Source organism: Prorops nasuta, unplaced genomic scaffold (assembly GCF_024137725.1).
Source record: "Prorops nasuta isolate Cenicafe-Biocafe unplaced genomic scaffold, Cenicafe_Pnas_1.2 PNAS00021, whole genome shotgun sequence".
In the NCBI taxonomy this organism is placed as follows: Eukaryota; Metazoa; Arthropoda; class Insecta; order Hymenoptera; family Bethylidae; genus Prorops; species Prorops nasuta.
The window spans coordinates 3,775,143-3,801,885 of record NW_027116818.1 but is presented as its reverse complement, the minus strand read 5'-3'; the positions used below and the strand labels follow the sequence as shown (position 1 = coordinate 3,801,885).

Here is a 26,743-nt window from a genome sequence, read left to right as displayed (position 1 = left end):
GGCAAAGAACAATTTCGTGAATTATTTACGAAGAATCGTATTTCGTATGACAGAGGAGAAAAGTGTTTTTGTCCCCGGCTGATGAAATGGCTGGCTTATTATGAAATAGAGATAATACGGCGGAGCCCTGGGAGACCGTAGGCAAAAGTGGATAATCACCCGTTTCATTATACTCTTCAACGACCGCTTACGATAGTACCAAAGTGCCTTCTTCAACTCGAGTATCGTCGTCCCGTATAACAATCAGCTTTTCATTTTCTTATAAACCTCATAGTTTTCTCCAACAAGGTCCCCATCGTTCCTTCCAAGATGTACCTTTGTCTGTGTGGTAAAGAAGAGAGAGGGGGGATGAGCTAAGGGGGTTGACATAAATCTCGATAGTGATTAACGGTAGGATTCGATGGGAAAATTGCTGGAAAGTCTGATAATTTGGATCTTGATCGTACAGAGGACTCTCGATGGAAAAAGAAAAGAGTGTCTAATTGGGAGTGTACTATATATAGGCGCGAATGGGTAAATACACACGGGTGCTAGCGTATTGGATACCTTTATCGGGGCCACCGATCTATTAGAGCGAGTCGGGGAAGCTTGAATTTATGCCGTGACTACAAATCTTGGCTCGACCAAGAAAGCAAGAGAGAGAGAGAGAGAGAGAGAGAGGGGGGGGGGAGGGGTGGCAAGATGGAAAGCAAGCAGAGTTAAGGGAGGCACGAAAGCAGCAGGCTGGACTCGATTCTACAGTCTCCTCCTCCTCGTCCTTCTTCTCCTCCTCCACGACTCCAGATATTCCAGCAATCGATTATGCAGAATGAAAACAGTCCACGGTTAGAAATCTCTCCCTCCCTCTCCCTCTCTCTCTCTCTCTCTTGCGCGCGTCAACGCGATTGCCAACTAATAGCGAGAGGGTCAGTTTTTCTTCCTTACCGAGAGCGATTCTGTGGCGATCGTACTCGGGGTCGATAAGAAAGATCGTCGCGCGGTTGAAGGAGGTGAATGGGCGTCTCTGCGAATTCCCTTCGAAATAACTGGAAAACGGGCGTATAAGTAAATTCGCGAAATAGGTGACTCGGTAAGTTTACGAGGGGGATAATGGGCGCGTAAAAAATGGCATCTGCGAGCAGCTGGGAATAACAATAAGTGGGTGTTAGGGTGGTGACAAGTACAGAACAACAGTCGTAAATAATAGTCGGGATGGTTTGGGATGTTGGTGAGATTCGGACGTGGCCCAGAATCAGCCGGTAAAGTTTTCAGGGAGTGGGAGAAAGAGGTGGATAAGGGGCGAGTGGGGGGAGGTAGCGGGAATAGACCTTCTTCGTAGAGCAGGGAAACCGCCTATCCCAAGATTACAGGGAAACTTTAACGGCCACAGTTACTCAGCGTTCTTGGCAAAGTGAGGCTGCTCAGGCTCGGGTTGGCCCGCAGGTTTATTAGTCCTGATAATGTCCTTGCGGGGTGGATGGCTGCATCCGTGTTTACTGCTCGAACCTCCCCCTCCCCCTGGTACCCTCGGTTTATGCCAAGCCGCGTGCATGTTTTGAAAGCGTATATAGATGTACTATAATCCTGCCGGATACGTGCAATCAAATTTTCGTGGTTCGGGCTACACGTGGAATTTTCCATGGGAAACACGGATTCGATATCTCGGCCAGCCATCATCTCCCGCTCGGTCGATCCTCGTAACGGAATCCCTAATAAGAGAGGCGCTTTTTTTAATGACCCTAACAGTTTATGCCCGGCTATATTTCCCAATCATTAAATTTTTGCGAGCTTCGCGCGCTGGATTGTCTCGTCAATTCTCGACCTATTTCCCTGGCCATCGGGGCGGGACAATGCTCTATGCACGCCTATGTGTGATCGTCGGGACAAATTATTCAATATCCCCGCGTTGCGTTGCTGTGCCGCGCCAATTGTCACTGATAAATAGCCAACGACACTTTTCGTCAAATATTTTTCTCTCCGTGGATGCGCGCCTACGCGTATCGACCCATAACTTGCGCTCGCCGATAGATGAGAATTATTGTCGCTTTATGACGCTATCTAATCGCAGGATATTATTCTTGTACTATCCATAAAGGAATGTATGATGCACTTTATAGTTTAATCTTACGCTATAAGCGAAACTCGGGGAAATACTCGATCTACGTCATTACGAGAGAAACCATTAAATTGTCGTTAGTATACATTCCAAGTATAATAAGAATATACAGCTTGTGTACAGACACAATTACCAGCGGACGACGAAATATAAAATGCAAGAGAAAAAAATCTTTTCGCGCGCGCGAGCTGTAGGCCGCCTAATGTCACGTTACACGCCTATGCATTTCTAGACAGGGGGAGAGATCCTCGTCGAATTTCATGTAGTATAGCTTATTAGTTGTATCCTGCTATCGTGTATACATATATACACTCTCCTTCCGGTAGGCTTTGGAAAATTATTCTCCTCGGGAAAAAGGCTAATTAATTCAACGGTGAGTATATCAATTTGTATTATTAATCTTTTTTTTTCATCGATAAAAAGCACAGAAGGCCACATGAGAAATGGAGAGAAAGAAAGACTGACAGATTAAATTATGATAATTATGTTCAGCAGGAATCGCTGATCCTGTTCCATTCGTACAAATCGTTTTAATACGGATATTTTGCAGGAGGGTGATGCGACAGAACTTAAAGGCCAATAGCAAAGAAAAGAGAGCGAGGTATAGAGAGATAGAGAAAGAGAGAGAGAGAGAGAGACAAAATAAGAGAGGGAGGGAGAGAGAAGTAGAAAGTGAGAGGGAGAGATGGAATAAATATACTATATATATATATATAATAGGAAGAGAGAGAGAGAGAGAGAGAAAGTGGGGGAGAGGGAAAGAAAGTGAAAGGGAGTGAACTTAGATGTGTAAGTGTACAAAAATAAAGCAAGCTAGCTAAAAACGTTATGTAACTTACCCTTTCTTCAAAATATTTTTTGTACTCTTTCTTACGTCTTATCTCTTCTTAATACTTACTCCTATATTACAACTTTTGAAATACCTTTAACGTTTATATTATATTACTTATCCTCGTTGTACCTTTCTTTTCTTATTATTACAATTATTTTTAATTTTTATCATCATCTTCATCATCAATATTGCTCAGTCTGATTAACAACATTTTATCTTCATTCTTCATTCTTCATACTTGTATTATTACCTGCGCAGAGAAAAATATCATTATCGTAAATATGGCAATAAAGTTAAGGGATGAAGAGTAACCTAGAAGGAAAGCTTAAAAAAGAACGAAATCGATTGATACGTAGATTTGAAAATTTTATGAAAATACTTTATTACCATATTTATTTTCGCGTACACACACACAGCTGTTCTCTCTTTCGTCCTTGCTTTCTGTAAGTCATTAAAAGCTGTATACGCTATTTCTGCAATTTCAACCGTGTTCGTAAATAATTGAAAGGCAAAAAAAGCAGGCGATGCAAATTATATTGAAAATTGAAACATTTTGTCGTATTACGAGTGCCATTAAAAACGAAATGAAATTGTTTTCATGAATATTCGTTCGAACATCACGAGCGAGCGAACTGCTGTTTATTATATTACTAGAGCTTGATAACGAATTGGTAGTTTTGGTTTTTCGTGTTTTATATGCGTACATACGTATACACGAGAGAAGCACGTATATAGTATACGCGTGTATGTAGTGATACCGTTTTCAAATATTTGCTTTGAAACCATTTTACATGTGATACTATTGTTATTTATTTTTGCAATATAACTTGTATACCTTGGCTTTAATTGCATGCTAATTGTACATTAATCTTCTTTAAAAATTCCATAAAGATAAACTATTATTGTTTGAACGAAAGATTTTCGTGAAAGTGTAAATGCCCGTGAGTGTGAGTGAAATAAAGAAAGAGAGAGAGTGAAGAGGGGTTGGGGGGGGGGGGGGGGTTACACACGGTACAGTAAGCAAGGTCAATTCACTCCTTTCATATTTTTATTTGCTCGATACCGATACAATTCATTTCACCCACGTAGGTTCAAATTTCATATTCGTCATCGATCAAACACTTATATATAATATTATCAATCTTTTTTATTGCACAGCCTCTTTCACCTAATTTTTACTATCCTAATTTGCGTATCATCTGGCACACATCATTGTACAAAGCCATTGTATCTCCTCACGGCTCACTCTTCTGAGTTCTACAAAAATCTTTTTAAAATCACGCACGCGACACTTTTACATTGCTGCACATAGTGCTACGTGAAATATTCGTTCCTGTCAAATTTTCTCGACTGGCATTCGCGATTAAAATTAAATAACACAAGAGCGATGATATTGGATCATAAATATAATATGAGAGTAAAAGAGAAACATTTTGTATTATTTCGTTTTACTTTCTTTTTTTACCTCCGAGACGAATTATTCAGTTTAATAAATGTTTTGTAAGAAACGATACAAGGTTATTGCGGGGATTGTAGGGGTTTTAAGCGCGAAATGCGCGAGGCAAATGTGAATAGATATTTGAACACGTGACACCCGGATAAAGAGGGAAGAAGGGACTTTGAATTTAGTCGGTGACAGATAGGAAAGGGCAGCTGGACGAGCATTCGTTGGCCTCACTAAAAGGCGTGGCAAGGTTGTTTAGACGAAAACGAGATACGTATATTTTTAGGTAACATCGCGGACCACTGGAGATTCCATTCGCCATAAAATGAAAGGAGGAGGAGAGCTCTTTTGCCGAAAGAGAGAACGACGAAAGGAGAGTAGAAGAGATGAGGTCATAAACAGGGAGAAAACTAGTAAAACGGAAAGCAAAGGGCAGACAGTAGGAAAAAATATTGCGAATGTAAAATCTCTCTCGTATTCTGTTTGCTTCTCTTCGCAATTCGCGTTTTTCGTTGTACGAGAGAAACGGCGCGTTTCTCCTTCTTCCAACTCATTTGTATCTTTAACCCTTCTTCTTTCTCTTCTGCCTCTGCTTCGTCCTGTCTCCGTCGAGAGCAAAAGCCACTTAATTTTCTCTTTGTTATTAAAAGTGTCAATTTATTCCGCGAATTCTGTTGATCCTCCGTTTAACGAGCCCCGGCGCATACGGCCGTTGAGAATTCAAGAAAGTAAAAAGTTGCCAGAATCTCCCCATAAATCTAGTTACTCGATCACCGAGTGATTTGGGTCGAGCGGGAATAAAGTTTCCGAGGTAAATTGGCACGCCACGCCCAACCATTGCCACTAGCACCAACTTTTATTTAGGCTTTCTCGGGTAATCAGCTGCCTAATTAGCCAATTTCGCCATGATACCGTTTTCTCTCCCCCTCTCTCTCTCTCTCTCTCTCTCCCTCTCTCCTCCCTGCCGACATCTTCGCCCTAGCCAGAATGAAAAAGAAAAAATAAAAAAATTGCTCGTAGCGCGCCATATCCCATGGCAATAAATAGGAAGCTCGTCTTTCTTTTAAGCTTGCTGAGCCAGAATTTAATAAAGCCCAGTTGATATTTATCTGTGGATAAGAGAGTGATAGAGAGAGAGAGAGAGAGAGAGTGTGTATAAGAGAGAAGGAAATTACATCGGCTACAAAGGAGCCGAGATCCGTCGGTCGGGTATAAATTGCTTCGAAGTAAGTCATGGATATGACTACACAAAATTTTTATAGCCACTGATTTCGTACTTTTCATCCAAATTGTTCGACGTCGATCCATCCTATCTAGTCGGCGATCGTTTTCTTTAAAGGGTGAAACTTTAAAGGCTAATTTTATTCTACTCGATAGTTTGGATCAGCCTGACTCCCAGGCCATTTTACGCTCCGGCAATGTCCGAAAGACTTTTCCAAAATCAATCTCCATATTCTTGAAAATAGCAAGTTCAAATTTTGTCTAATAAATTTTCCACTAATATCAGAAGAAAACGCAATGATAAATCACGATTATCGACAGAGGTTAGATATCGATCGATGAGAGTTACGGACATATTTCGGTTGAAAATTTCTCTAATGTTACAAAGTTTTGCATGCTCCACGTAGGAAAAGTAAAATGCAACAGGTAGTCATAAATCATTCATGTCTTACTGTAATACAACTTTACTTGCATCTTGTCACGAAATGCTTGCTAATTAATCAGTAATGTACATTAAAGCCATAGTATTACACTGTAACATATTATTTGGACATGAGTAAAAAAATTATCACGTGCTTACTCGAATCTTTATTTCAACGATTTATTAAACCTATACGTGTGTACAATGAAATATATCTATACTATAATAGTTAGCAGTGTTTCGAGGTGAATTTTGACGAAAGAGTAAGAGGGCGATGTTATTTTAAGGGGAAAAAAATGTGTTTCATCGGGGAAACGGTTGCGGTCGAAAATTTGACTGTACCGGTATAAGCTCGAGGAAAGCTGGATCTGTGCTCCAGGCAATTACAGGTCATGGTTTACCGGTCGCGTTTATACCCGTAGCCTGTTTTCTCGGTCGGCTAAACCCTCTGCGATCGTAAACTTAGCTCACGTGGTCCAACCTCTTTGGCATCGCCGTTCGATATCTCAAGCTTACACCCCCCCCCCCCTATACCTCTCGCCCTCTCTATCCTTCTCATCCTCCTCTACTCCGCTCGTCCTCTCCAGCTCAGCAGCAACCTACAGCCCCTCGCATCACCTAGCTTCGGCTACCTCCTGAAGACCCCCCGTCCCCTCTCCCGTTGACCCCCTTTGGAATATCGACGAACAAGATAGCCCAGGATGAAGCAGAAGCAAAAACCGGAACACTTTTCCTCCGATCGTAGAGCGTGTATGAAAGTGATATATCTCGAAGCCTAAATATCGTTCATCGTGATTTAATGACTTCCTTTTACAACAGCATAAACTTTTATACACTTTCGAAGGCTATAATCCCTTTTTATATCTATACCTGTAAAATAAAGAGCATACTAGCCGAATGAAACTTATCATTTTTGAGGAAACTTCGTGTCTCTTGACGGATTTATCGAGTTCTTTTAAGATTAGAGTAGAAGAGACGGATAAATTATACGTTTGTACTACTGTGCGTATACTATTGAACACAGTTGGACGTTAATTTTGGGAATAGCACATACGCAAATATATATATATACATAACACCAGATATACGATAGATTGATTCATTTTCATAACGCTGTTGTGTAATATTTACTTGTTATTAGTGAAGAGCGATATAATTAAAATTATTAAATCATACGTAAATGACGAAAATGAGCGTCATTAAAAACACAGTCGGCTGTTAGTATAGAGTACCGGGCAGGAGGGGGGAGGGGGGGAGGAGTAGCTTTTGTGGCGAAAGTTTAGTTTATATATGAAAAGTCGTGGAATAGAGAAAGTAATTAATCACACACGTAAATTAACTGTAAAAAAAAAGCATCGTGTAAAATAATACAACATCTAACAAACGCATACCATGCGATGATAAAACTCACATTATTGTCACTGCTTAAAATTATATATACATTAACAATAATTGCATAGGTGCAATTTGCCTATTTGCCAGAGGGAAATGTAATCAATGGAAATTTCTTTTTTGTAGCAAATGCAAAGCCGTTAACCTTCGACGAAGTTTACAATCAGAGTAGTCCAACTAACTGCACGGTTTACTGCGGTGGATTAACCAATGGTCTAACAGAGGAACTTATGCAGAAGACCTTCTCACCCTTTGGATCGATCCAGGAGATCCGTGTATTCAAGGACAAAGGCTATGCCTTCATCAGGTACGTATACATAACAACAATGAATTATGCAAGGGTGAGAAATTACCGTGTACACGAATACGATAATAATTTCCAATTACCAAAGCACGAATTTCCTTTGGCAAATGCCGATATATAACAATCAAACTTATAATTCCCATGAAAAAATTACAATCGAATCAACATATTCCAAGCGAGAAAAACGCGCCAACCGCAAAATTTCAGCAATCATCAGAGTATCCTGCAGTAAGGCGTGAAAAATTCTGCACAATGCTGTAAATTTTTTTTAGAGAATTACAACCCTATACACTGTCAAGAGCAGCTTTATAATCCACATCTTTCGTTGTAAACTTACATAGGGCAGCAAATGAAGAATTTATAATAGCTGTTGTTACGAAATTGTTTACAAATTAAAAATGCGAATTTACAACGACAGTTATGGGTTACAAAGCTGTTCACGACTGTCGTTGTAATTTTACATAAATCTTGCGAAAGAAAATTAGAGCTATGAGGGAGAATTATAAAAGAAGGAAAAACGATCGTTTCAGAAATATACGCCGACCTCGTCAAACTATTCTTGCAGCTTTGCTCAAAGAGAACGCAAGCAACTCGTTTCTGTTGGTTTCTCATCGAAGCTTTGATATCTACACCAAACTCAGCCTGTTAGCTCAGAATTTGCTTTCCTTTTGTGATAAACGCGTGCAACAGCACTGTAAACGCCCATTGCAGAAACGTCGACTGGACAATATCCATCGCGCAGTTTTCTATATGCTTTAATTGCTCTTCCTGGTTGGCCCTCACCCCTCCTACTCCTCCACGAACGTCCCTCCGATGAAACGAAGAACGGGGAATGACGCATGAAGTAACTGGCTGCCCCTGGCAGGACGTATACAGTGCAGCTAGCTAGGAGAAGCTTTTTCTCTTTTTCGATCAAAGAAAAGAGTCTTATCTGGCGTCGGTTATCGGTCTGCTGACGTTGGCCGTTCCTCTCAGGCACTCTCATTACGTCTTCAGGCTCATGAACATTAAAGCCAACCTGCGATCTTAAATTCTTCCCAAGTTTGACGATTAAACGATCGAAGCTCCTATAAATATTCCACTCCCACTCTCCCTCTCTCTCTCTCTCTCTTTCTCTTTCTCTCTCACTCTCACTCTCGTTCCCTTAACGCCCGGCAAAGAAATTCTGCAGCTCGGCAGAAATAATTGCTGCTCCGCCTCTGAGGAAGCATCCGCGAGCACTCTTCTATGTATATATAGCGGAAAAGCTCTGCATGCGCATTTTTCAAATTGGGAATACACAGCAGTGATTCCAAACTCGTGTATGTAAGTACACGCTCTTAATTAATCAGTCTCTGCGCTGTTATAATATTATATTATAATACATAGCGCGCCTTTAATTATTATGTATGGTTCATTTTTAATATTAACGTCACGCAATCGTGATTTTCTTCTCGTAACGCTCATTTGCTTTCATTCTCGTTAACTTTACGGGCTTGTACCATTTAGGTTGGCGCTGAGTTTTTCCATAGATGAAAGCTCAGCTTTTTGGCAATGGCGTAAAATTTTTATTAACTGGGCACCCTACGGCGTGCTACCATTCGCAGACAAGATTATCTTTATAATATCCCCTAAAAAGGGCGTGTTTATGTTCACTGTCACGGCATAACCTACTCCCTCCCCCCTTTCCCCACTGTTAGCTTTCCACGGTAATATATAGTGTATATATAACCACACCGGCCCTCCCCCCACCCCTTCCCCTAACCACTACCGATTCTTGGGCACGAGCCAAACGACAAACCTTGACTCGGCCGTAATCGAAAGGCCAAATAAGCGAAGCTTAGCATACGCTTTTACGCGTGGATTCTCTCCGTTTATTCATCTTTCATCCCCCCACCCCTCTCATGCAGAATTTTCAATCCTACACACACATATTATATATGTATATGCCTAACGGTATATCGACACGTGAGATCTCGCCGGGTTTCGAGAAAATCGGAAAGATCTTCCCCCTGGAATGCTCCTCGTCTCCATGCACATGCGGGGAATATAATCTGGCCTAGAAGGGATTCACAATTATCGAGCTCGTTCGTGCGCGCACGGTAAACTCGCATAAATTAAATTGCACGGAGTCACCGGGAGCCACTGGTGGCAAACCATTTCGACAAAGTTACGATAATAAGGTCCGGCGTAACTGGCGGAAGAACTACTGCTGGAATATTCCACGAGTAACCTAGCTCGCTCAACTTGGAGGAAGGAGTCGAGCGTCGAGGAGAGAAAAAGCAAGCAGCTTTGTCTCTAGAAATTTCTACATTCTTATTCTCGACCCACCCCCTCCCCTCCATTTGGAAATTCCTCACCCATGCGCGTCTTTTAACGATACTATCGCTGTTTCAGATTTTCTACTAAGGAGTCAGCAACGCACGCTATCGTAGCGGTACACAACACAGATATCAATGGTCAAACGGTGAAGTGCAGCTGGGGCAAGGAAAGCGGTGATCCAAATAATGCTCAACAAACTAGCCAGGTGAATATTCCTGTCCTTTCATCGTACGTGGGACTCCCTTTAACCTAATTGAACCACTGAAGGAACCTTTGCACTTTATCAAAATAGGATTTGGATTAAACCACTGAGAAGTAACATGGGTATATACATGTACACGTAATATGTATGTGTATATAGAATATGATACACTGTACCACGAGTGCGAGCAAACTGGGTCTTGTTTTCCGTTAAGATTTACCAGAATACTCCGTAACTTTGATCATGTTTGTATACAGGAAAATTACGCGATTCCATGCCGATGTAGATTGTGATACAACTATCGCGATCTCTGGTTACCGCTGCAGTCTAGCCAGAATTAAAGCAGCACCATCAACAACAATGTATTAAGATGCTGGTAAAATAGCCCAGTGGCAAAATAGTATTTATGAAAGTATTTCTGAGCGCGTGCTGGATGATATATGTACGGGTGAAATTTGTGGAAGCGTGCGAGACGGTCTTGAATTCGTATCCTCTCTCTCTCTCTCTCTCTCTCTCTCTCTCTCTCTCTCTCTCTCTCTTTCTCTCTCCCTATTCCGACAATGAGGTCATTTCCGTTCCTTTATAAATTTGGCCAGGCCGGTAATGGAGAATACTAGTCGTAAACCGCGTTTAGGAAGGTCCTCCGAAGGAGCTGGAAGTAGTTACCGTGTTCGATTCTGGATCTGATGACCTTCCGGTGATGAAAGCTGAAATGGTACGAAAAAGTGAAAAGGAGAGGATACAAGGGAGGATGAATAATGGGCCGGAGAGCATCGGGGAATCGTCTAAGATTCCGGTCTATTCAGAACCGTAGAGAAGAGCCTCCGCGGCTTGTGTTGCCTGGGTCTCTTAGCAATTAGCGCCGTTAGGACTCGTACACAGCTACGTCCAATCTGGGAATACTCCAATGACTATACTATATATATATATATATATATATATATAACTTGGTGTCTTCCACTACTAGTAGTCATGACACAACCCTAATTGATCCTTATTCCTCGAGACTCTTGGTCCAACCAACCCCAACTCCGAAAGATCTCTTATAGTCCTCGAGAAACGGTCTTTTCAAAAAAATACTAATAAAAGAAACGGAGAAAAAAGGAGATAAACGTCACGGCGTATATACGACGTTTCAATTAAAATGTGTATCATACATAGGAGCAAGTACTAGAATCATTTATTAGAAACACTTTCTTGTTAAAGAGAAAAAACAGAAGCATATATCCCATAAAAGAGAGGTCGTATAGCTATATACGTGATCACGCGTCATGGTATTCCGTATATAGGAGAGAAGGTTTTTACGAGGCCTCGCCTACTGGTTTAATAATTGTCAGGCGAAGGGTGTATTACGGTATAACTGGAGCCCATTAACGCAGTTAAGATGGCTCTGTTTTCTCTTTGGCTGATCCAACTGTTCTTTCAGGCGTTATCGTCGGCGACGTACCCATACTACGCGGCGGCAGCAGCAGCCGCCGCGGCGGCGGCGGGCGTCGCGGGCGTCGGTGGCGTCGGTGGTGTTGGTGGAGCAGGTCAGTTAGGATACTGGTATCCACCACAGTCTTATCCAACGACGGCGTCGCAAATGCAGGCCGGTGGGTTCCTCCAAGGCATGCAGGGATACACGTACGGCCAGTTTGGATACCAGCAGGCGCAATATATGGGGTAAGAGATTATTGGTGCCGCTGTTGGTGGTGGCTCATCGTCGTCGAAACTGACGATGATAGAGAGAAGCAACACTGACGAGGGTGTGTGTGTGTGAACAAATAAAACAGAATGGGAATGGGAGTGCACGCCGCGGGCACGGCGGCAGGATGGGGCCAGGGATTACCCGGGGGTCCTCAGCTACCCCCGCACCACGCAACGACGGTCACGGCACCCCCTGGGGTGCAGGCCGCACCCCCACCGCCACCCCCACCCGCCCAAATGATGGCCTATCCGATGCAGCAGTTCCAGGTAACCATTACTTTTGCCTATCACCTTGTATGCATAACCAATGCGTGTCGTTACCGTCTTCTCTGTGTATTACTAGCTGTAGGTGTAAATGTTGTCCCGCTTTATATCTATCGTACATACACGGCGACTCGCGAAACTTCCAGTCGTCACGGGAAATCAATTGTAAGCTGCTGCCATCCCCTCTCGCATCGCAGCTCTCACAATCTTGTACAACCCGTTCTTCCGCGGAATCCTATTTCTGTCTCCGATAGAATCCCGATTTATCGCCTTTTCGCCAACTTAATTTGCCGTATCAACACTTTTTTTCCTCCACCCCCTCCCCCCTCCTCACCCTCCCCATCCTCCCGTCCACACTCTTCTTCTACTCCCACCACCACCAGCACTACTGCCGCTGCCGCTGCCGCCGCTGCTACCATCCATCCATCCATCCTCTTCTTGTACGTTTCCCTCTTTTCTCGCTCTTTTTCTCTCCTCTCATCGGGAAGAACTCGCCAGTCGCTGCGCACGTACATTCACTCTATACGTATTACGTACAGTATATATATATATGTATATGTGCATATACATACATTTCATGCATCTTGACCTTCTTTGACCAGCCTGAAGACGATATCAGCAATACCGGTCTTGGCTTGTACATACAGCCGGAGGATCTTATATTCGAGACGGCTAAGCGACGTTGAAAGCACACACACACACATACGGTTAGCATGTTGGAAGGCTTCTGTTGAATGAACTCGTATACTTTTGGTGCTGTTGTCAGCTCTACCGTAGCTGTTTGTATAAACACACGTAACCGCGTGGCTGGCTGGCTGTTGGAACTCTTAAAAAGAAGCGCGCGTAGCATTCACTGCGATTCAGCACCAGCAGCAGCCTATTATTGTTATCGTTATTATTATTTAATGGTAAACCCGTAGTGTACCGATCATGGCAAGTCTCTGCTAGAGTTTCGCGACGCACGCATATACTATATACTATACACAAATATGTAAATATTGTAGTTTTAATCCGTACTCGTACAAGTTCAACCACGGTGCAACGCGCGAAGCTGCCGAATGACCCGATAATCCGCTGCCACGTAGTCAATTCGAATGAATCGCGAAAAATCGCAAGGACATTTTCTTGACACGCCTCGCAAGAGACCACCGAAGGAGCGTTACGATTGTGTATCGTGAATATATATATATACATAGGTAAATAGTGTGAGAGACGAGAAGAACCAATAATGTAAACAGATTTTAAGCTCTCGCGTGCAGTATAATATTGTCAGTGTCAAGAAAATGGGACCTCTGCTTTAGTACTGAGTTTGAACATTGGGTCGATATTTGGGAAGACTCTGTGTCTGTTAAATTTGTGTGGATCGAAATAACAGTAGCGTAGAGAGCACAGTTTTGTTCAGTCCGTTGTCGGTATGCCAATATTTATGCTTGACGTGCATGATTTATATATCTATATTTATTTGTTTTTAGTTATATATACATACATATATATATATATATAAAACACTCGACCGAAGAAATGCACGAGCACATACGAGCTTTTTAGCACTTTGTGTTCTCTCAAAAATCGGGTATCTCTCTGAGCTTTATTATTTATTCGGCTGAAATGAACACCAGGTGAGAGATACTCGATAAGATCCGAGAGCCTGTCATTATTTACATGTTTCGTTCGCAGGCACAGTGATCGCTACCACTATCATCGCACGGCCTGGCTTATCGTTTCTTTCGAATATCAGTTAGCATCAAGATAGCTATGCCCAATGCTAGGCTCAACCTCATATCCAGCCTGAACAGTATCGCGACGTTATTTGCGCGAATCGATACTTGTCTTTTATATCGCGTTGTGTGAGAGACGTGGTAATATGCAAGAGAGAAAGAAAGAGAGAGAGAGAGAGAGCGTGTGTGTGTGTGTGCGTGCATGTACGCGAGGGAGGGAGACTGAAAGATCTGACGAATGAACGTTTGCAACGACGACAGATATGAACAGGCTGGATACTCTAGATTTTCCAAATCATTGATCGATCTCTGATAAATTTCAACATTAGAGGTTGAACCGAGATGGGTGTAGAGTTAGATGGACTAGTGTTGATATTGTAAGAAAAGACGTGAATGAAAGTGATATTGTTTGAGATTTGGAGAATGAATCTTATCACCGAGTGAATGGGAGAGAGAGAAAGCTATCGGTGATTATTTTTATGTCCTCCTTGCAATTTGGACCAAGACCTAACCAGCGTTTGTGTGTTCAAATGGTAAAGTGTGTTCTTGGTTGCGGTCCAGCTAGCGGATGAGGAGTGGCTGACGCCTAGCCTCCTAGTGTGATGGTAAGCAAGTACACCCCATCGACAGGAACAACTTCTACAGCAACAACAGTAATCACCACCACCACCACCACCACCATCACCAATAACAACTACTACAACAACAACAACAACAACTACTACTATTGTTACTACAGTAACAACAATAATATCTCGATCGAAGCAACAGCAAAGAGGAATCTGGCGACAAACGTGCCACTTCCGGTCTGACAATGTCGGTAGCAAGAAGGATCAGGGAGAAAGCAAAATATAGAAGGAGAGAGGGAGAGGGAGAGGGAGAGAGAAGGACAACTAAAATTCGTTAGATACGTGAATGGCGAACATTGATACAGACTCGAGAAGCACGCATCCCTCCCGTGGACATCCCAATCTCTAAATCGCCGAGCAGTTTTCAAACTAGCGAGCATTTACGAGCACAGCTACTCGGGAATGCTCTCGACTGGTTGATTTATCGTAGAAAGAAAAATGCAAAACGGTAGAAGTAAAGAGAAAGAGCGATAGACTCGGCTAGAGACCACATTGTCGCGACTTTATGCCAGTGTCGAACCATTCGATAGGAGTTTCCAAACAAAACAGATCCATTCTCCGGTTGATCCTGTCAACGCGTCCAAGGACGAATCGTCCTCTGAGCCACGCTGGATCATTCGTGTATAGATCTCGGCTTCTGTATAAAGCGGTGTATAAGTGTAGAGGTGTCGATTCGTAATCGAGAGACTCTCGTATACTAATATTATATGATGAGAATGAATGCAAAAGAAAAATACAACAATATATTATAGATGGCAGATTCATGATGTAGGTAGTTAGGTAGGCATATTACATTAAAAATGTTCATTATCGAGCGTAACGCGAAATTCGGTGCAAGTGCTGAGGCAGGCCTCGTGAGGCTCGGTTAGGGATTAGCGCGTTCCTTTGTCCTCTATTCTTTTCCCTGTTATCTCTAAATTTGAATTTTACCGCGACTGTACTCCCGCTCGTACTCTCGTGTAAGCAGACGCGTCGCTGTATACAGTGGGACGAAAGCACCGGTTTTTTTCCTAAAGAATGTATAACTCGGTTATTTATCGATGAGACTTGAGAAAATTTAACGAAAGTGTTAAGTGATCGTTTGTTTTATACGTATATATTTGTTATATTTACATTTTTTAAATATTTTATTATATCGAAGCTTTTATTAACATTTTCGTCAAATTCTATTTCGTGTGCTTAAAATGTTTGTGGATCTAATGTACAAAATAGAGTTGTGGAAATTGGTACAATCGAATTACATTGAATGATTATTTTTATCGCGAATAAGCAGTACTGTGCTTAACGATGAAGGCATGTGGTGAGAGCTGGTCAATTATCAGTATTAATTCACTTGAATAATGTTGTCGTGCCTGTATAACTTTTAAGCACTTTTCTCTTCTTTACTTATGTTCGATATCTACTTTCCACATTTCGAGAGGCGAGTTGAAAGTGTTATGCAAAATTATCTCGCTGCTCAAGGACCAATAGATCGGTGAGAAATTTCCTTCTCCGTTTCTTCTTCGACACGCGCTGGTTAAGAGGTATATTAATTTCTAGCGTGGTTTGGAAAGGTACACGTTGAAAGTGGAACTAGACGATGTCTCTGTTATAATACTCTGTATTCCACTTTACTCCTATATAGCTAAATATGAGAAACTTAAAGAGGAAATGTTACATTTGCATGTATTTAGAATTTTTTACGCTAACGTATATGGCCCAGCATTAAATTGCGTTGAAACGATTATGGCGCCAGTTTTCTGTGTTTCGTCCTACTGTGAACCGTTTTTTTTTTTTATCTATCGGAAATGCCGTGGATGCTGCTCGCACGAGCTCAAACCGAATCGGGGCTGACACGAGTGGGAGGGAGGAGAAAGAGAAATGACTCGCTACCTCCTCTCGAGATCTTTTCCGAGATGAATGTGAAAAAAGTCGAGGGGAAGAAGCGAGACACGGCGTCATTTTTATTAATCGAAGTACTCTCCGATGACGACAATTAGGCAGTTGAATATTTTTATAAAGCATATTAGCCGTGTATCGGGAGTGAGGAAGAGAGAGGGAGGGAGGGAGGGAGGGAGGGGAAGGATTGGAAGGAGAAGGGGGTATCATTTCGAAGTATTAGCCCGGTAGATTAACTGTGGTCTCATGAAAAAAAAGTGCACGCACATAACACACACATACGAACACAGAACCACAGAAACATAAAGATAAGGCACGTATGATAATTAGAGCGTTCGAGCGACCGAAACGAGACTCGAGTTATCGTGGTTTTTAACCTAAATGTTAGATTTTTATATAAGAGGATTAGGAGCGATTATAAAAATTATGGAAAATTTTGAGTCTAGAGCGCTTAAGCAATAAATCGTTAAGCGTGAGGCGGCGAGGAGTATCTCGATCCCTCCTTATACTCTCGCGACTAAAAAGAGACCGAGGTGACTAGCGACCACGCAGCCACGAATTTTTCACAACGAACGGACTGAGAGTGAGACTGAATGAGTGTGATACGAAAACTGAATAAATGTGCGAGAAAGGATTAGTTGTTTTCATTCGAATCGAATTCGGGTATCGGTTGGGCGAGAATGCAGGCGTTCTAGGCATTTGGGAGGCGTAGTTTGGCAAGTGTGCTGTCTCCTCGGTGTCTCGAATTTCAAAGAACCGACGGAGGATTGAAAGAGAAACCCATTGTTACAGCGGAACGTGAGAGCGAACGAGCGATTATCCCGTTTTATCACGAAAAAGCCTAGCCTCTGTGAGTGTGTTGAGAGCAGAAAGGGGGGAAGGGGGAGAAAGGCGTGTATATGTATATACATACTTACGTAGAGAGGAAAAACCAGCATACACACACACACACACACACACACATATACGGCACACGATTGCACAAGCGAAAGAGGAGTAAGACGAGGAGGTAAAATAATTCGTAGGTAGACACATTGCACAAACAGCACGAAAGTTAGAATTAGAGGTGAGAGTTTTCTTGTGATCGCGTGTCCTGTCCATGCGGCGCGCCACTTTCGCGAGACTGCTTGCTTGTACCTGAGCCCGAATCCTACGCGAAGTAGTAAGAACTTTCCACGACGAACTTGCAAAAAGCTACGCGGTTCACCAGAACGATACGTTTATCATCTCGCTCCGTATAGGTATATATATATTGTAGGATGCAGGCCGAAGCGGTTGTTCCTGTTTTTATCTTCGATATTTCAGCAGGAAAAAATTATTAACGCGTGGAGGATGAAGCTTCAGAGCCGGAGGGAGGGTCGAGGGATAGAGAAACCGTGTGCTCCCGTAGCATGGCTATCGTATCCGAAGAACGATGGAATATAAAACTATATATCGCGAAGAGACAGTCATGACATATATATATTTGAGATTAGGGGGGGAGGGGATAAAAATTATAACATTTTTTCGTCTAGCCATTAATATTCAATTCAAGGCATTCCATTAGTTTATTATTGCTCGACCAGTGGGAAGCCTCGAAGGAAAGGATTTCTTCAATTCTTTATAATTTTTTAATCAACGGCTAGAGGTAAAAATTTTATAAGAGCATTTTTTTTTCAAGTCTCTCTAGATTTGTCCGTTCGACAGGCATTAATTTCAAGTCCGGTTTTACTCCTCTCGCTCTCCAGCCGAAAACCCATTAGGCGAAACGTACCAACGGATTCTATCCACTGCGTCTCGTCTTATCCATGATGTAAGTATAGATAAAGCGTGCTTTCTTGGCTGACTGATTTCTTGTTTTTCCGCGCAGTCCCATTTTCCTCCATATTGAAAAATTGCTATACGACTGATTTCGACTTTTTCCGAACTATGCCATTATCTCATTGGTCGAAAGTGGAGGATAGTGGGACAAAAAAACATCATGAGACACACCTTACCTAGCTTACATCGTCCTGCTGTTATCGCTTCGTTTTTCATCGGGGAAACGAATCGTTGGAAATTTGTGCACTTGCCATTATCGGTATCCCCGTATATATATATATATACACGAGGTCCCCGTGTATCCTTGAAATTTGTCGGAAAATGAAAATGTCACACGTCGGAGGCGCGACCGATGAATTTTCGTTCGTACGGTATCAGCGAAGCTGCGTGGAAAAGGGCGAAGGTGATGATAAACGACTTTCTTGTTAATCAAAAGCAAAAAAAGCGGACAACTTTTGCCGCGAGCGAATCAAAATCGATAGAGCGATGATCAAAGATGTTAGAGATCTGTGCTTGTATATTTCACTGCGCGCGCGCGCGCGCGACCACGTCTATGTGTATACACGTAGCGTTTAAGAATTAGCAAAAATCTTTCCATTCCACGAGAACCACGTTCCTCACCAGGATTGCTCCGGCCAACCTAGGATCCATTAAAACTAAGACCAACTTGTAAAATTGTCGACTTTGTAATTTTATTCTTCCAATAAATTAAAGACGTTCGAGAAAGAGAGAAAGAGGGGTAGGAAGATGCGCGAGGAAGAGAATTGTGAGGGGAGAAAAGAATATATGGAGACGAAGATCCTTCGTAAGGAGCAACTCCTGCGCTAGTCGGTTCAGAGTTTCCGATATCCTTGCGTCGACAAAACGTCCTGGTAACTCAGAGTTACAGACAAATTAAATTGAAGCATATAGTAATTTTTAAATATTGAATTTCTATATATATTCTTATTATCGAACGTCCCCAGCCCTTGAAGAAAGGAATAAAATTGACAACGAAGAAACTCCGGAGCGAATCGCGAGACTCTGAACCGAATCCTGTTATAGTACATACACAGTATTTATATACATATAGTAATATAATATTACGTACTACGTCGCGTTAACCTTAATTTGATTTGTTCATGGTGCAAACAAGAAAACGAGCCTTACGGACATGGCACGAGTACACAATAAAAAGTAACAAAATTATAAAATAATATATATTATATATATACATATATATATATATATATATATATATATTTACAGAAGCGCACAGTAGCGGTGCGAGCTGTGTTATTTTGAATGAGCGCTCGCTCGATAAGCGAGCGCTGTGCGTGTTGATAGTTAGTTTAAGAAAGGACATAAGAACATAAGCGTACGAAAGGTCAAAACCAATGAAATCGTGTAAATTATTAGTTAGGCAAAAATGAAATAAGAAAAAGTGTAGGTTATTTTTGTGAAATGTGGCAAGGACGGGGTAGAGAAGCGGGGACTAAGGTAGAAAAGGGTGTCCAATAGCAGAATGTATGAGCTAACATTGGCGTAAAACTTACTTGTTAGCATAACCAGAAGACTAATTTTATAATAACGACTGTAGAGACAAACGGGTAAGATCATTGTCAATAAAGTTTTTGTAAATTTCACGTACCGAATATAGGAGATGTAGAGAGTGACTTCCGCCAGAGCTCTGATCAATTTTGAAAGTACACGAGAAAAATCAGATTTTTTGCTGTGTAGTTTGTACATTCTGTTCTTGCCTTTTTTTGCACACATAATCACTCCCCTGTAGAGGAGTCTTTTTGACTCTCTCGGCCCGGCTCCACTTTCAAGCACGGACGAGCGGGATCCTCTTACCTTTCAAAGCTTCGTCGGAGATCCCACGTCCTGTAAAAACTATTGGGAGAGGATCGCCTTGGATATTAAGGCGCGCATATATATAGTAGTATATGTGTGTGTATACATAATATGCTTAAACGTGTATCGCGCAAAGTCCTCCCATCACGTTCTTAACGGGATTAGCCAAGTAAAGGGGCGCTGCATCAAAGGGAAAAAACCAAAGATATAGTTTAAGGTGATAAGTAGATAAATAACGTATTCTATTTATAGTGACGAGGAAATAAATACAAACATAAAAATCGACGCAAGAAGTAAAGAACAGGCACGTATATATATATATATATATATAGAAACCAATGTGTGTAAAACAAAGAGGACGATTGCACTTGTGTGGTGTATATGATCGTAAAGAATTTAGTAATGCGAGTGAACGAGGCGTTGCGTTGTTTCAAAATTCACGAGTCCAGTTGTACGGTACCTAAGGCCAATATACATAAAAAAATATATATATATATTATATACATACACACGCGTGAAAATACATTTGTAAATATATTACACGGGCAGAATCAGTATACAGTAAATATGGTACATATGCACACGGAGACACACTCATCATTGATTAAAAGAGAGTAAATGTAGAAAGAGAGTGAGTGAGAGAAAGAGAGATAGAGAGAGAGAGAGAGAGAGAGTGTGTGTGCATGTGAGAGAGAGTGAGCAGTGTGATACATACAAAAAAAAGCTCTAGACATAGTCTAGTCTATTATAGTCTAGCTTGTCGATCACTAGTAAAAATCGAGTAAAAACCAAAAAGATGGAATCACGAGACATTAGCGCAGTTAATATAATTATTATACGGATAATATGCAGCACTTTCAAACACTGTGAGGAACGCGTAATAATTTTATTACGTGTCGGGACACACGCACACACACATACACATACATCGACGCTGCGTATATGTATATGCTGCGGCTGCTGCCCCCATCCTTCGCCCGTGCCCTCGGCAAGACTTAGATACGCGAAAATTCCAGATCCCACGAACGTGTTTTTACCGACGAGTCGTTCTAAGCGAGCTTCGACAAAATCGAATCACGACATTCGCGAATCGCGACAGAGAATAAAATACAAAAAAAAACAACAACCCTAATGCTACTCTTTCTTTTCTTTTCGTTCAAACCTAAATATATATATATATATATAGCTATAACTTCACTGATTAAACGTCACGGCGCATGAAGCTTTCCTTTTTTCTCGAGGAGCCTTATCAGATGATATCTGACAATCATTAAAAGAAACATAATTCTACAAGCGTAAAAGGATATCCAGCAATATTTGTATTACGGGAATGGGGGTCTGTACGCGAATGGGGATGACTCGATTGTCTACGTTTCTAACCAGCAAGTAGATTGAATGAGTAATCGTTTTCTTCTTTTTTCTTTCTTAGCGTTTCTCCGTAGTCTATACTGTCGCCAACTACGAGTACCGACTACCACAAAAATTGTAGATAACACTTGTATACAATTAATATAAAGGGTTTCGTTGTTGAATAATGCTAGATGATTCATTGCTTGATCGAGGATAAAGACAAATTTTAATATCCGACTGTGCTTTTGTAGAACAATACGAGACATATCACATTTTCGATCGGTCAATAACGAATTGCACAACCATTTGTGAGTTTTATTTGATTCAAGTGACGCAATCGATGTTTCTTTTATCGTCCATTATGATTCTTTCTCCATTCATTAAAGTGTATTCGCTATAATATCATTGATACTTTATATATTCGATGATTTTACGCAAATACAGTTATTGCAGATTTACTTGAAAATATTTCGCAGAAATACCGATTTTTCGTAGGTACCAGTAAAAACGACACTACGACCATTACTATTTGCAGCATATAGTATAATTAATACATGTAAAATATTACAGAATGAGAGGTGCAATATTATGTTCGATCGTGTTACATCAAGATAAATGAAGCAAACAGTTCTACGCTGTAATCATGAAAAAGGCAAAGTTTTTACTGCATGCAACAAATTAATTGTATTGTTAATTAAGGCTTTTTTTCTCGAATGCTTCGTTTGCTATTTTTTAACAACATTTTCTCTTGTTTTTAACCTCATGCGTATATGTAACTTTTACGTTAGTTTTGCTTACTCTAAACTAATCAATTTCTCACCATTGTTCTTCTACATTCTACGCTCAATGTCTATATACAGTTACGTTGTCTGATCAGCCGACAAGGGAAAAAAACGCATTTAAAAAAATTTCAAAATTATAAGTACAATCTTTCGCCGAAATATAAAACAAATATGTTTGTGCATGATGCATATTAGTTTTACTTATTTCCATCATACTTATGTCTACAATTTTAATCACTCATGTTTACCTGTCACTTTGATATACTTATGACTCTAAAAAGTTCTGGCATGACTATATTTTTCATCTTCAAAATTATATATATATATATATATATATCACTCTCTTAAACTGTTATAAATCGATAGCGTATATAGTATATATATATATACAAAATTGCACGTTAGTACTGATGGTCAAAATTGATAAACGTTGAACCTTCTTTCTTTTATTCTTTCATCAATCAATCGTATTGAAGGACGAGTAACATAAAAAAAAAAGTTCAAACTCAGGACGATCGGATAAAATTCATTATTACGCACAGGAAATGTCAATTGAACTCTGTCGATTGGCCTATGTAAATTTCAGTCGGTCTCGTCATTTTAACGTTTTTTATACAAGGGAGGGAAGGATCGGGGGGAAAGGGAGGCAGCAGTAAATCATATTAGGACTATTTATCGTTGCAGAGCACCCTGATGAAAGCTTAGAATTAGCGCAAGGATGTTTACTGAAAAATGCACACAGTGGAAGAGAACAAATAGTAGGAGCCATTATAACATAAAAATAGTATTTGCATTACACCGTAAAATACAATTATATATAAATATACATATATATATATTATATATATATAAATGCATGTATATAATACACGTATGTATATTATATATACATATACATGTGCAAAAAAGTAATATTAGACGACTAAACAAACTAATAATTAGAGAGTGCGAGAGAGAGAGAGAGAGAGAGAGAGAGAGCGGGACGAAGCGTGGCTACGAGTCGACAAAATGTGCGGCCGCGATACACTGTGTTAAATATTTTTTAGGTGTAAGAGAATCAAGCCATGATACGTGTAACTATGGTAAAAAAAAGAGAGAAAATATTGTGGCTAGCCTGCCGGACCCCCTGAGCCCCCAGCTACTTTAACAGTACGTTTAACGAATGGAGCGAGAGTAAGAGTATGCGTGTGTAAGTGTGTGCGTGTGTGTGTGTATGGCTGGTAGAGTAAGAACGAGGAACAAAATTCAAGATGAAAGAAGGGAAAGCTAGGTGAGGAAGTATAGCTAACAAGAATATAAAAAAGAAGAAGAAGAAGAAGAAGCAACTAGGAGTGAGATAGGGCGAAAAAGGGAATGGGAGTGGGAGTGAGTGAATTTTAGGGGAATTCGCAAAATGCAAAAAAAATTATAAATAAAAGAAAGATTTTACGATAATTATACGATCGCGTCCGATTCATACAGACACCTACGACGTTCCTTCGTTTTTCGTAGTATATTTCGTACGACTCGACGTGCGCGTTATGGTGCCCCATAAAATTAAGGGGGGCTGCCAACGCTGCGGCATATCACTTACACGACCGTACGCTAAGGAGTTAGGTGCCTTTTCCACTACATTATGCGTATTTCGGGGGAAAACCAGATAGAAAAAAAAAACAAAAGAAACAAACGTGCAATGAAAGAAAATGAAAAGTCAGGGGGAATAGTTAAATATCTTGTAAAACGGCACGACTAATGGATCTCGTGGGGAGGGGTCGGTATTAGCATATATGTATATGACATCCATCCATCGTGCATCGTCCAACTTTTTCACGTTGGAGAAAAAATCTTCTCGGAGTATTATAATAATAGCGAAGGGAGGGGTTTAAGAAAAAAAAAACAAAGCGATTAAGCGCATGAGACTTAAGTATACTTCCGCGATTTAATGAACGGCCCGCGGGGTCCCATGGCAGCCTCGTTGCATATTTAAGTTAAGGAAAACGTAAAAGACACACTGCGAGAATAACTCGAAGAAAGAGCGAGGCGAAGCTTCAATGTGTACATGTAATTTGTGAGGACGCGACATGGGGCGCGCTGAAGATGAAGCACACGCGCTCACTTGCAAGTCCGGCTACATATATATATATATACAAGTACACACATTGGATGTACACACTCGGCAACACGCTTCTTACCAAACATGTACGGGATGTATGTACGCGCACCCAACAGCGTACACAAACACGAGGGGACGAAACGCAAATGCCTCCATAGACAAGTCCCACTCGTAGGGGAGCGACGGGTAATTACCAACACTTATCAAAAAATTTCTTAATTAACAAAATATAAAACATTTTTAAAAAAAATCTCGCGAAACGTAAACTCTGTCTTTATTGTTACACGCAACAACCACAAGAAAAAATTATTGGCCTTAATATTCTCACACCAACCAAATGAAAATAACTTGTCAATTTTGGCATTGCACGACGGTGTTGGTTAAGTGCAAGCACTGTATCGGGTGAAGCCGAACGTGGCTGATATATATTAATTGTTACTACTATAATTACAAATTAAGTTTTCTGGTCAACCTGCTCCACTGCACAATTTTTGCAGACACTTCCCACACGCAACATATCGGTAAAAAATTTCATTTTTATCATATATTACTATAGGTTAGTCGTCTAATGCCGGGTAGAGACTAATCAAACGAAACATAATATTTTTCAACAGTTTTGTGTCGTCGCAAACGTTGACTCGTATCCCTAAATTCTTTTATTTTAAAAGTGTATAGAGTTTCTCTCTTGTTGCTTATATTTCTATTTTGTCTGCTTAGTCTGGGCTCGGCATAATTCATAGAAATGCGGGTAACGACGAGTGAGTGTTCGTCATTTTCCGAAAGCAACGACTGCAGCTTTAAAAATATACATAAAAACTTAATGGAAAAAATTAATTGGACGATTGTTGCGTGACTAGCACAGTAATTGTATTACTCGACGCAATAAAGTAAAATAATAATTTAATCTTAACATTAGAAATGCGCATACCTTATTTATCAACAGTGTGAAACTTGTAATAACTATTGTAAATATCCATAAGAGCCTGCTAAAGAGCAGTGCAGCGTGCGAATGCAATAAAAACTTGAGCAATTCTTCGAAATTTGTTCTAAAATACTATTGTGGTTTTGCTGCTGATCTACAGAGATCCGTAGTTTTATTTATCGGTCTTTGAAATTACTCGTTCTGTTTGCGAATACCCACCGTTCCCCTATACAATATTACAATTACGAGACGCTCTGGGACTTGCGAGAGATAAAACAACGTGTATGATATTATATATACATAACGTAGTATATAAAATATATTATAAATAATGATGAATATAAATAAAAAAAATATATATATATAAATACTATGAAAAAAGTAAACAAAGTATAAATATGAAGGAAGTATATAAACGAGAATCTACGATAAGCACGCTTAGGTATAAGAATATAAAATATTATTATAATGATGTATGGTTGGTTTATAATGTAAAATATATTATAGAAAATGTATCCTCTTTGTTTGATTCTCCGTCGATCGTCGAGATGTGCTCGAGTTGGTCGTGAAATGAATCAGAGGTACGTACCATTATTTTTAATTAAAAAATTATCATTAAATTTCATGGGATGAAAATATTCGTGGTTCGGGACTCATCGGAGCAACGAAATATATCGTTACGGCTGGAATAAGGGAGATTAGGATCTGATAGCCGTTTAAAACTAAGAACCCTGTAGATTACGCTTGTAACATAGGCATTCCCATGACTCGAAGATTAACGACGCAAACCAGCGCATAAGTTCTCTCCGACATTATCAAGCCCGTTGTCCCAAAGGACAACGTGGACATGGTTTAAGCTTCCCTCTTTCGGTTTCAGTTCAGCTTTAGCCCTCTCGCACAGCTGATGATTTACGTTAAACAAACTACTCTCCTAAATGCTGAAGAGACCGGGCGAACTTGAATTTCATCATCCGTGCGTGCAGGTCCTGAAAAAGAATTGAAGCGAATGAATTACTCGGTGAAACATTGAAAATAAGCCTTGGCATTACTCGATACCTTCAATTTTTGTTTAATATCGATTCCGGGTGTGGGTTTTTATATTCTATGACATTACATATCGATAGGATAACGAAATGTTTGATTTTGGAAAGATAAATACACAGAACGCGGAAACGTGACTATAATGGAAGTCAGACTCAGAGGTTGAATAAATAATAATACACTCGTAAGGAATATTGCTGAAACATTACACGAATGACGGACACTTTACAATGATGTTCCTGGATATGTCATCATTGGTTGCAGAATGTTATTAAGGTAGTAAAATATTATGTTGGTATAGTAAGCGGAATGTAGGATTAATATCATAGTCAATGATTTTTTACAAAGAAGTAAATGACTCCGGTGTAAAATTGAGAGAATAAGGAGGATATATATATATATATATATATACCATAGTAGGGGATCAGCCTTTTAACGCCACGCGAACGGTCGATGCGTTAATAAGGACGCAGAGGGGTTCCTGTAAGTGATTGAACGTAGTCGAGTAATATAGATGTATGTATGTAGGT

General features: G+C 40.5%; 1 protein-coding gene across 9 annotated transcripts in view; it reads left to right on the top strand.

Annotated features, from left to right (window-relative positions):
- LOC136780933 (nucleolysin TIAR) overlaps positions 1-25,540 on the top strand; it is a 439,848-nt gene extending 414,308 nt beyond the window's left edge. For 7 of the 9 annotated variants that reach the window (XM_066739543.1, XM_066739549.1, XM_066739541.1 and 4 more), the window contains 5 exons: positions 7,532-7,712; positions 10,086-10,215; positions 11,639-11,877; positions 11,988-12,168; positions 14,445-16,528. In XM_066739543.1, coding sequence (XP_066595640.1) covers positions 7,532-7,712; positions 10,086-10,215; positions 11,639-11,877; positions 11,988-12,168; positions 14,445-14,486 — 773 coding nt within the window. In that variant the 3' untranslated portion in view covers positions 14,487-16,528. Of the gene's footprint in view, positions 1-7,531; positions 7,713-10,085; positions 10,216-11,638; positions 11,878-11,987; positions 12,169-14,422; positions 16,529-22,842 lie in introns of those variants that run through there. The other 2 variants (XM_066739544.1, XM_066739542.1) reach the window with 2 other exon arrangements.
- The last annotated feature ends 1,203 nt before the right edge of the window (positions 25,541-26,743 follow it).